Raw genomic sequence first — 12,193 nt, forward strand, 5'->3', positions numbered from 1 at the left:
GGCGGGGAGCCGGGCCCTGGCCGCGGCGCGCGCGGGGCTGGAGCCCGTTAAAAGGAGCGGGGCGGCGGCGGCGGCGGGCATCGCTTGGCAGCTCCATCATGGCCCTGCGCAGCGGCTTCGCCCGGCTCCTCCGCAGGCAGGCGGACGCGGGGCTCCAGCTGCCCAGGCAGGCGCACTCCGTGGCGCTGGTGGGAGCGCCGCTCTCCAGGGGGCAGGTGGGCATCGCGGCCGAGGCGGCGGGGGGGGGGGGAAGAGGCGCCCTGCGCTGCGGGGGCAGGCGGGTGCCGCAGCCGCTCGGCTCCCCTCCCCTCCCCTCGGCGGGGCTCGCGTACCTGGCTGCAGGCAGCGCTGACTAACGCATCCCCCTTCTCTTTGTCTCGCAGAAACGGCGGGGAGTGGATCACGGCCCCGCCACCCTCCGCGCCGCGGGGCTGGTGGAGCGGCTGGCCGGGCTCGGTGAGGCACGGCGCGGCGTCGGGGGCTTCGCCGCCGGGGCGGGGAAGGTGGAGGGGCTGGGGGGCCGCCCTCATCTTCCCCCTCCCCTGGCAGGGCATCCTTTTCACGGCTCGTTTCGGCGAAGCGTGACTCAGCCGCTTGCTGCGAACCCGGGGGCGGGGGGGGGTGGTGGTGGTGGAGTGGGGGGGGTGGTGGTGGGGTGGAAACGGTTCCTGCCGGTGAATCACGAAACCCGAAATGCTCCTGAGCCCCCGGTGCCCGCGGGAAGGCGGCGCCTGCCGCGTTTCTGCGGTACCGGGAAAGGGTGGCTTGTCGCACACCAGCTTGCGCCTGCCGTTCAGCCGCTCCCGCCCGCGAAGCACCCGCAGGAGCCGCCCCGGGGCCGCGAGGGGCTCCCGGAACAAAGAGAGCCGGGTCTCCCGGCCCACCGGCCGCGGTGTCCTCCGGCTTCCCAGAAACAGCTGCCTGTAGCCCCGCACCGTCGGTGTTGGCACACCGAGCGCTGTATTGGCATGTGACGTGTGGTGACTTCCGAAAACCTAGAGAAACGTGAGGCCATTTAAAACATTATGTGCACTCAGTGTATCCAGTCAAGTAATACCCTTGGCTGTGTTCCTCAAATTCTCACATCAGGTGTTTGCTTTTTCCACATTCATTACCAGCTACTTACCTTGTTCCTAAAATACTCGCATGCTTTCAAGTGATGAAACTCAGAACTTTCTGGAGAAATCCTCAGATTTGTTTATGAGGTCTTGTCTGAAGTTTTGCTTTGAAAGCACTTGCAAATAGCACTGCGTGAATGGAAAGTTTCTGATCTTTTCACTGTTACCACTACTGTTATTTTAAGCATATCCATGTGCTTATTTGTGTTTCAGCTCCTCACATCTATTGCTTTTACAAGCTGAGAACTGCAGAAAACTGTATCACAGTTATTAGAAACAGGATATGAGGGATGGAAACTTGTAAAGCGGAATTCTGTCTCGGGGAATCTTTAGTCTAAAAAGTGTTATGGAAAACTGTACAATGGGGATGGATTGCAGGAGTGGACTACAGAAAGAACTATGTTATCTGCTCTATGTGTGATTAGTGTTAGTGGAATTTAGATGCATGCAGAGGAAAGATAATTGCCTAATAACCCTCTAGCAGATTGATTCTGAATATAAGAACTCTTTAAAACAGAAGCTATTGTTCTGTCTAGCCCTGTAGGCTTTTCCTGCATATCTTATGATTCACAAGCTGAAAAGTCCCAGTTTGCAATCAAATGAGTAGACATTCTTTTCTTGTCTTGTTTTGTGCAAAATTGAGATGTATGCCATCCTTGGCAATATTTGAACTCTATGAACGTGGAAGAGAGTGTCTAAAAGAGGTCTTACATACTGTAATAAAAGCAGGTCTGGATGTTACTGTGCTTAGAGTTTATTTTAAACTAACAAGTTACCAGATTTGAAAGGAGGATATGTTATTCTAGGCAAGACTGTAGGCAGCAGTTTATTTTTATATCGACAACAGAATTCTATACTGGAAGGACTGGGGTTCTCTTTCAAGTAGTTCAGATCTAATACTTCCATTTTGTAAGAATTCTTTTTTGGGGAGGGGAAAAAAAACCACAATAGAAAAAACTCATTTGCATGACATAAGCTCACTTCAAGAGGAACTTGGAGAAGGTAGAAAGAAAGGAGGATACAAGCTCTTTCTGAATTCCAGTAACAAAAAGTTGTGAGGGTAGAAATGAAGCAAGCAAAACTTCAAAAATAAGCAGAAGGCAAAAAATACTTTCACTGTTTAGTTGCTTATGGACTCCTTACTCGTTAATCAATAATGCACATAGAGATGTTTTCTTGCTGTTCCCTTACAATTTTTAAAGGCTCTGGGCTTTCTTCCTCCTGCAGTTTCAGTTTCCTATTCCTGACATATTCTTCCACTGGGGTAGGGTTTTCTTTTCAGTCGGTGTTCTCTTTATTGCTTCTTAAATCTCTGCAGCTCTCTTATGAACAGGTTTGAATGGCACATGGATTGTAACAGGCTCTGCTGCGAGGGCCCATCCTGAAACAATGACAGTCACCAGCATACACAGAGAAGGTGTTTATCTTGCAAAGACAATCTGCTTGAGGGTAGGGTGGGGGATTTGAGGGGAAAGCTACCGTGTAGCCTTTTGTATTGTGCACATCTGTTGTTTGTGGAAATTTAACAAATGATTGTTTTTGTCTATGGCTGTCTATTTTTCTTCCCTGAGCTGGCAGGATAGCTTTGCCTGTAATGTGATGTGATAATAGCGCCATTGCTTGGACTCCACTTGGACTCCTGTGGTACACTGAACTGGCAGTAAAACTTCAGCTGCTTTCTAACACTGAATTTTCTTCTCATACGTTGAAGAAGGCAATAGAGCAACAGTATTATTCTCATTATTAACTTGGGTATTCTATTTATCTATTAAAAGAATTAATAGTTTTCATGGGACCTTGTTGCTTGTTTTCCAGGAGCAGGTAAATAATACTGCAGCAGACCAGGTTTCTCCTTTAAAAAGAAATAACATTTATCTAAGATATAGGGCGTCTGCTCTCCCGTATGCATTGGCTACTTCTGAAGCATTTGTGTCCATAGGGTCTGTGTGTGAGCGGGAGTGTTTGTTGTTGTTTCACGACCCCATTTCCCACTGGTATGTGAGGGAGTGCTATAAACGTGACTCTCCTTGTGATGACAAGCTTGGAACCAGGCATGAGGCCAGCTGTGGAATGATGCTTCCCAGTAGAAGAGTGGGGGTGGATTCCGGGCAGTCTAAGGGAGTATAGATGGGGGGGAAAGACACAGTGTTCCTGTAATGAAAACTCCCTGTTAACAGTAACTCTCAAATAAAATTGCCCTCACTTGTTTTAAGTGGCAGAGATTTCTGGTGATCATTCTTCTGTTTGCCTGACATTGTAAAGTTTTATTTTTCATTTTCCATTCATATATTCAAATTCAATTTGACCTGCATAAAATGAAGATGCTCTGAAGTCTCCTCTAAAATGTAGTGTTCAGGTAGTAAGATGCATGCACTGCATTTGTTTGTTTTAGTCTTATGTGTACATACTTTGCTACTTTGAATAGCAAACAACCACATGGCTTTTCATATGTTTGTATGCCTGATGTAATGACTTCCGTTGGTAGTGCTCGAGCCACATCAGATCTGGTGAGTGAGAACACTAGACCTTTGTTTCCTCCTTTTTGCACTGTCTTGCTTTCACTGGCTGGTATCTTGGGAGGGATTTTTATTGTTCCTTTCACCCTATCCTAATTTCTGTTCTTCTGTAGTCCTGTTGCAGCGTTCTGAGCTGCTACTCCATTTTCTATTTTTTTTTGGGGGGGGGCATCCCTCCCTTGAAAGAGACTGTGACTGTACCTACATGGTATGGTAAATTCTTGGCTGCTTAAAATGATGACTGCCTATGAACAGCATGTTTATGCTTAGGCTGAAATATGAGGAGGGAGCTCAGAGGCAGATGGTATCGTTAGTCTGTACCAGACTGTCAGAGATGAATCTGAGCCACTAACTTGACTTTTATCCCCTTGTTAGAAGCAGAGAGCACTGTTATGTGTTGGTAGTAGCTCGAGGTGTACGCAAGAGGAGAGTTAATGTAGCAGGCATCCAGCTCCCAAGCCAAAAACAGTGGGTGTGCAAGTCTGCAGTAGGGATAATTTAAAATATAACTGACTAAGCCTGTGGAGCTTTTTACTCACCTTGGTGATATTTGTCTTTTGGCTTTGCTTCTTTCCCTAAGGGAAACTAAAATATTAACACCTTAAAGAACTCTTCCATCTTGCCAAAGAAGTAAAAGTGCTGTATGAAAGTAGAGATCCATAACTCCCTGGCATGGGGGAGGTGAGGGTAGAAAGCTTGCAGGACTGCGTATTGTTCTGGCAGTAAAGACAAGTGGGCGCAATATGCAAAGGCTCTTGGATTTTTGGTGGGAAGGAGTGGGGAAGATAGCTTAGGTCAAGTGCATCTGTCACCTATAGAAGATGCAAAGTTTGAAGTTCTTTAAAGTGAGAATTTCTTGGATTTCTCCTCTCTGCTGCAGATTAAGCAGAGAATCCAATCAAACTTAAATCCAGAGTGTTGCTTAGTCCTCTTCCTTGAAGGAGAGAAGGACCATTCTCAGATTTGTATAGCTGTTGTGTCAATTACTATAGCCCTTGAGGTGACTTAGAGCACCTCTGCTGTTGCTAACATGGGAACAACTTTAGTATAAAATTTCTTCCCAAGTATTCATTCTTGTATGTTGACTGTTGTTGATTCCTCCTGCCCCCCACCTTCTTTATTTAGAACTGGATGTGGCTGGGTTGCTGAGTTTAGTCAAACTTGGATTTGGATTACTCTAGAACGGATTAACAAAGTTTGGATCTGAATTCCTGGATTGATGAGGTAGTGGACTGCAGAGACATGTGGCCTACAGACAGAAGGAAAGCTAGACTTGCCAAAGAGAATGACCATCATATTACTAGTCTTTTGTTTGACCAGAACAAAGCTCTTCAGTAATAGGATTCAGGAGGTCAGTGTAGTGACTCAGAAAGGAGTAACCTCCTCTAAAAGAGGAATGGAGCTGCTCCATGTGATACGCATCCAGGAGATATGCTCCTGCTTTGCCTAAAACCGTTGGACTCCTATTGAAATCTGCCAAAAATAGCAATTCAACTTTGCTGTCTCACCAATATTGCTCACCTGGTTAGTTTCAGTCTTCAAAATAAATCATGAAGCAGCTTCTTCTACATATATCTCCTTTTTTTCCAGTCTAAATCTTCTTGGGTGAAGAGTTTAAGAGGAAGATAAATAGTCTTTCAGTTATGTACCAGGGTATGCATAGTGAAGTACTGGTGTTGGGGTTCAGTAGATGTGGACTGGCAAGAGTTAGAGCTGCAGTGCTGGGAAAATCATTTTCATCGGCCCATCCAGTAAATTTGTGTTCAAAGAGTTGCCTGTATCCCTGAAGACTTTGATAAACTGTACCGTTCTCCTTCCCCTATATTTGAATTAAGATCAGACACGTAGACTATAGTTTGACAAAGATCCATTTGTGTTAGAAACAAGATCTGTCAGGAATTCAGTATTCTTGGGTGTATCTAGCTTATATATCTGTATATCTAGTTTAGCTTTGCACTAGCTCTTATCTCAATTGTTTCCCTTCAAAGGTCAGTATTTTAAACTCTTTAAGACTTCCTGGTTTAGTAGAGCCAGTCAAATATCTCTCATCTGTAGAATTCCAATAAAGTTTAAATTTACTGTATAGATAACATCAAGATCTGTCTTTTTTTTTTTTAGCCTCTTTCCTCACATTTTCTGCTGTTGACACAGTTGAAATGGTGGACAGACAAAATTTTCAGTAACTGCTGGCATTTTAAGCAGCATGTTGTTTAGTTAAATCTCTGTATTGTTGAGATGAGAAATGCTACTGTTCATGGTTCTTTCTGGTCACATACGCTGTCAGTACTGTCAAAGCTAAGTCTATTAATTTTCTAGGAACATTCTCAGGAAAAAAATGGTTAGGTTATAGAATACAAATGTTAGTTTAACAGCTAAGTCTTCTGCCCTACAAAGCAGAAATGGGAATGTCCTCTTTTTTTTTTTTTTTACCCAGGCACACCCTCCCCCCCCTTTTCCCCGAAACAGAACACATAAATGGCAATCCTCTTCTTTTTTCTTTCTTTCCCTCAGACACAACCATGCACAAACACCTTTGTTTAATAAAATCAGTAAAACATGGTTATGTAGTACTGCAGCTTATTTCTAGAGCTAGAATAAATGACCTCTTTTTATTTATACGGAAATAGATGGAGATCTTGTTTACCTCTCAAATGTCAATTAGCCATGAGTGGTTAGCTTCAAAGACCAGTGGTTTCACAAAAATCAAAGCACAGTCAAATGGACTGGTCGTAACTGGCATTTGCAGTGAGTCTTTGAAATTATGCCAGTTGTCAGAATGCATCAAGGACAGGTGCTGCTCCACGCCATGAGGGAAGGCAGCCAGGAGCCGACTCTGATAACCAGGCAGGCAGAAGGAGCCCTGCTGAGGCTTCAGAGGAGAGCTGTTTTAGCTCGCCTTGAGCATGGGAAGCTAAGCTCCTAGAAGTGGGGGAGCGTGCTCTGACAGCAGTTATGGTTTACCCTTTTGAATGTTGTACCCTTTGATATTTGCATGATTACAACTAGCCTTAGAAGTTACTAGAAAAATGCCACCAGTTCAAGTACATGGAGTTGGAGCATTCATTGCAGTAGGTCAGTTCTGATTATCTTCCCTTCCCTGCATTTGTGGAGGATACCATCTGCTTGTTTTTGCTTTGGAATGAAAAGCTTTGTGTCAGTCACTGGTTTGATGTTTGTTTTTTCTTCTCCCATTTGGCTGGCGCATGTGCCAGGTTGCGCATTATCCATCAAGTTGGCTTTAAAAGAAACTTTGTTAATTTGGAGTAAAGTTCACTAGGTGCTTTAATTGTTCCTCATATCAGTTTAGTTTAAATACATCTAAAAAATTAAGCTATGCAGATCAGGAAACCTGAATTTATTAATTTATTAATTTATTTTTTCTTTTTTTTTTTTTACTCCTCCTGCAATCTTTCAATAAAGGGAGATGAGATTCAAGGACCAAATAACAGAGCTCCTGGGGGTTTTGTATTTCTTTGGTTTTATGGCAATGCCCTTCATCCTTGATATTTTTTTATATTATAAAACGAGTTTTAATAAATGACTTAGCTGAATTTCTGCACCTGTAAAATTATCTCCGGATTGGTATAAGTTCAGATCACATGCTGTTTTGTTTTGTGTTTTTTGTTTGTTTGTTTACCATGAATGGTGTTGAAGAAGAGGAGTTACTGGGGAGGGCCACAAAGGGAGATGACAGAAGGAAAAGTTAAGTAATGAGTTGGGTTGTGATCTGCTTTATGGTGCACAGAAACTGTTATTACTTTCTCATTTGAAACTTTATTCCTGTCTGTCATTGTGGACTCGCAAGACCAAGATACCTATGGCAGGTATGTGCTTATGTGAATATACTGGAGAGGATTATTTTTGGATGGAAGGTGGAAATTTCCATTGTAAAACCACCTGGTGAAAAGCAGGGAGTGAGGCACTACAGTAAAAAAAAAAAATCCAATCTTTCATTTGAATATGAAGAAGCGAGCTGGTCTGATGTTAAGTTTCTTGCAGCTGCTAAGAGGGAGGGGGAGAGGACTTCAGTAATCTCTGATATATTCTGCTCTCCCTTCCTCTCAAGTGTTGCCTGTTGGGCTTAACTATTACAATAACTACTTAACTTCTGTAACTATCTAAAGCACAAGGTGCTTGTTGTTGAGGAGAGCTGTTTTAGTGTTATGACTTCCTATGGCTGTAAGTGCCTGCTCGTGTTCTTGCTATAGGTAACTGTTTCTGGGTTAAGCTTATTTGAAGGGAAGTAGAACTTGCGCAGGGTTTGTCAGCAGAGTGGCAGACCGCAATAGCTGCACCCTTGTCTCCTCTCTGATGCAAGCCACAGTGCAAATGTTTCCTAACACCTGACAGTGACGTTTTTGGAGGCCTCTTCAGGTCAAGCGCACTAGATTTCATAAGAGAGTAAAGTTATAAACGATTGTCAAAGGGAAATGAGGTGGCCGCTCGATTTGGTGTCGGAAAAAATGGTTCTTGGCTAATTTTATGAAAAGAACACCTTGAGACTACAGACTTGGGGTAGCAGTTGGACTTGGTTTTGCTTGTTGCTGTGGTATGAGCTGAAGCCTTTTAAATAGGTACAGATAAGAAATTTTGTATTAAACCAGACCTTTCAGAATGCCAAAAGGTAGGGTGGAAATAACTGAGACATGGACTTCCCTCTTAGGAAGTGAAATCTTAGAGCTGGCAGAAACCTATGGAGCCATCAAATATCTATATCTAATAGGACATTTCTTCCAGCAGGTATATATTCCATTCAAAGAGAACTGGACACGGTGTAAGAACTTCCAAGCGAGAAGGTTATGATTAAACTAGGTGGCTGAAGTCTCAGTCTCTTGTAGTGGGAACTTTGCTAGCCTAATTTCATATTTGTAAAACAAAAGTATGCCCTTTGTTTTTACACGCACACCCCCTGGATAATTCTGAAGGGCTAAAACTGTCTTAAAAGAGGCTTTAGAATGCACTGGTCATAATGAATTGAGTCATTTGTTTTCTGTTGTGCAACACTTTGATGGTGTCTTTGAGAAAGGATTACAAAGTCTGTACCATAAGCCAATGAGCTTGTAGTGACAGGGAGGATGGTAACAGCTTGTAGCTCTTTGTTTTGTTCACAGGAAGGAAAATATTGTTTGTCTGTCATCAACATTGTTAATGATACTCATTGCTTCCTGAAAAGCCTTTCTGTGTCGGTGGTGATTCACTGAACAGGCTGTAATGTGAGAAAACAGTTTGCAGGAGGGATGTTTTCATGTGAGTGGTTTTATGTAACACACAGTATGAAGCAACAGGTAGTAACAGGGATTTCCAGATTCCTTTGAAAATAGTTCAGCAGGGTTTAGAAACCCAGAAGAGGAAATATTTAATTTTCCCATTAATTTAGGAATTTTTTTTTACCTCTAGTTCACAAATACCCAGTGTAAGCCACATTCCAAATGCTTTTGTTCCAATTCCTGTTTGCTGCCTAGAAGAGTTGTAACAAGCGTGTTACAGTAGCATGCCATTGGGCAATGTCAGCAGACAGCCTGGATTTTGAGAGCTGCATCTCCTTTACCAGATTGCTGCTTCTCGCTCTGGTGCAGCATTCTAGTAGAGGAGGATGGGGAGGCTTTCCCTGCTGCTGCCCAGATGTTTCCTGGTTAAATGCCCCCAGACGTATAAGCCACCTGCTTTTACAGAAGAAAATTTTCTCTAAATCTGTGCAGGGAAATTCCTTGCTATAGTAACGGCTGATTTCCTTTACCAGATATAGGTAAAGTTCTGGTTCTGGCTGTGCAGGCTGAAGAAATGACTGCCCTTCACCCCCTGGTCTGCTGGTTGAATGCCTATGTGACCTTTCCCTAACCTGGTCTGGTCAAAAGAAGTTGACCTAGGGAAGATCTACTGTACAAACTACATCAAGCTAATTTATTCATCTTTGGCTGAAATGTGCCCCCAAGCAGCCCTGTTTGTGAAACTCTGTCAGAGGGGGGCATTGAACCACTGAGGATTGCACTCTTCAGCTGTAGAAGAGATATGTGCGCTGCCTTTATACACTAATCATTCATACTAACAGGAGGACTGTTGTGCATATATGCGTCTTACGTACGTAATTATACTGTGTGTTCATATTCAGACTGACACCTCCATCTCCCTGATATCTCTTTCAAGCTCTTGTAAGAGAAATAGATGAATCAAGCCTGGGTTTTTTTTGTTTTCCTCAATTAAAAAAGTGATCTCCTCTTGAGCCAGCGTGCTGATGAAGCTGATTTGTATGGACTTGGTTGTTGTATTCTGTTTGATTCATTAGTCAATTATCAACAGTGCAGAAAACATACTTTTTTCATTTGAATGTAATTTCTGTTAGAGCTTGAAAGTGGAACAAAAGGCTTCTTTTGATTGTATTTTATTTCATATTATTTAGTTAGTAGCAAAATGTCTGTGGTGTCTAGTTTGTAAGTACTGTAGGGTACTGTTTCATTTAAAAAGAACTTCAATCCTGGCTAGACCTGATCTGCTGCACTGATAAATGGTGTGGATGCCGTGCTTCCTAACGAGTGTAAGGAAGCTGGCTTTCCTATCTGCCCACATATTTTTCCAGTTTTCAGAACTTGGATCTACTGTCTTTTAAAAGGCCCATATATATTCTTCATGTTAACTTTCTGTGCTGATTTAAAAAGCTGTTTGTTTATAGCTAGTAGTATCTTAAAATAGAGCATGCCCCAACTACCAAAGAAACTAAGTGCATATTGTTTGGTGTGGTGTGTTATATAAATCTTTCACTAACAGTGAAATAACAGCAAGATCCACCAGATCGCACTGCACTACAGCATGTCTATCCATTTAGCAATTTCTATGTTGGACAAAATAGTGTAGCTGAGAAAGATTAAGTTTTTTAATTTCTTTAAATCAAAACTATGTGCAAGCAGGCAGATGAAGTGGAAAACAATTCAGGTCTTTAAGTATTAGACTAATATCTGAGACACTCTAAATAGCAGCTAAGAAAATACATCAATAATTACTTTAATAATTTGACAAATTCTTTTTCTTTGCTGTTCAGTAAGCACTAAGACAAATATATGTCTTGAGTTCATCTCTAATATCTGGTCAATCCCAATAAATATAAGTGCACACATGTGCATACACACTTCTAATCACTTCAGGATACATGGTTTGTCTATGTATTGTGATTTTTTTTTTTTTTTTTTTTAAATTTTGTGTGTGTACTGTCTGTTTACTAAGCTTTCTTTTTGCCCTGAGGTCATTTAATCATAGCTTTCAAAACTCTAGGCACAATTAAAAAAATAGTAGGAAGAAAAGATATTATTAATGATGTTTGAGGATTGGATTAGTGCATACTTATGAGATTAACTATCTTAATCAGATAGCTGTTGGATAGTTGGCTGAAAACATTCATATCGCCCTGGGAAACTGGAGCTATCTTCTGCAAGCACATAAAAGTAGTGGGCCTAAATAAAAGAGGAAAGCACAAAGCTGAGAAAAGAAGTTCCTGCAAGGTTTATAAACTCTATCTGAACAACAGTAAACTTTTGAGGATGGTAACAAAACCTGAAGGTATCTATGGTCTTTAACAGAAATTAGGCTTTTTTTATAAAAATAACTAGAGACAGGTATCTTAATGCAGGAGATATGAGAGTACCATTTGTCCAAAAGGTGGACAAGATCCCAGAATTCTGGACCCCAGAAGTGTGTGTGTGTGTCCATCCATCTCTACCATACCCACACTGTAAGCTGTATGAACCTGATGTGATCATAAGAAATGAATGGCTTTTTTATTCAGAAGCTGAACCAAATCTTTTTGTCTTACAAGTGGGGACTGGGAGGAGGGCAGGATAAAGAAGAAAGAAATCCTTGAACACAAGTGCTACTTCAAACACACTTGCTAGAATCTGCCATGTTTGGCCTGCTTTGAGCATAACCTGAAGAATCTTAACCGATTCCTTAGTGCTATGAAAGATGGCATGGTTTGTTCTTTTACACTGATCTCAAGATGGAGCTTCATGATATAATTTCCTTTCATTCTTTTTGTCCTTTAATGGGTAAAAATACTGTGATGTGCTTGTATGTCCTATAAGAGAGAACAAAACATAAGTGGCAGTCCTTTCTTCCATTACATTGTGTAATGTGCAAGTCACTGAACACAGCTCCCAACTGCAGATTTACTTCCCACAGATGTCAGAGGTGTTAGATCAAAGCTATTACTAACTTGTACAGCATCTCCAAAAGCTCTTGATACCTATTGAATGATGCAATGTCTTGAAGTCTTAATTCCAAAACTTGTCTCCCAGGCATGCTCATGTACTTTCATCAAACTTTGAAATGCGTAGCAGTGTGCAATGCATGAGAAGTAGCCTTGCAGGAAGACACAAAAATAGTTTTTTGACATTCATTGAGCATCTCTCAGAACTCACAACTCTCTTCTGATTCTGCACAGCAGCAGAATGAAACAGGGTAAAAATGTAGTGGTCACATGGGAGGTCAGATAGCACATTCAAATCTGATCAAAATGGGCTCAAAATTCCACAGTCTTAGTCCTCCTGGCTAATTGGGTATTGCCCAAGGGAG

At 42.1% G+C, this 12,193-nt stretch overlaps 1 protein-coding gene across 1 annotated transcript in view; it reads left to right on the forward strand.

The window, feature by feature from the left end:
* ARG2 (arginase 2) overlaps positions 1-12,193 on the forward strand; it is a 23,247-nt gene continuing 11,054 nt past the window's right edge. The window contains exons 1-2 of the mRNA XM_087746529.1: positions 1-215; positions 384-456. Coding sequence (XP_087602655.1) covers positions 99-215; positions 384-456 — 190 coding nt within the window. The 5' untranslated portion in view covers positions 1-98. The remainder of the gene's footprint in view (positions 216-383; positions 457-12,193) is intronic.

The sequence above is a fragment of the Nipponia nippon genome, unplaced genomic scaffold (assembly GCF_047370975.1).
Source record: "Nipponia nippon isolate SJK-2023a ecotype South Korea unplaced genomic scaffold, ASM4737097v1 scaffold_10, whole genome shotgun sequence".
Taxonomy (NCBI): Eukaryota; Metazoa; Chordata; class Aves; order Pelecaniformes; family Threskiornithidae; genus Nipponia; species Nipponia nippon.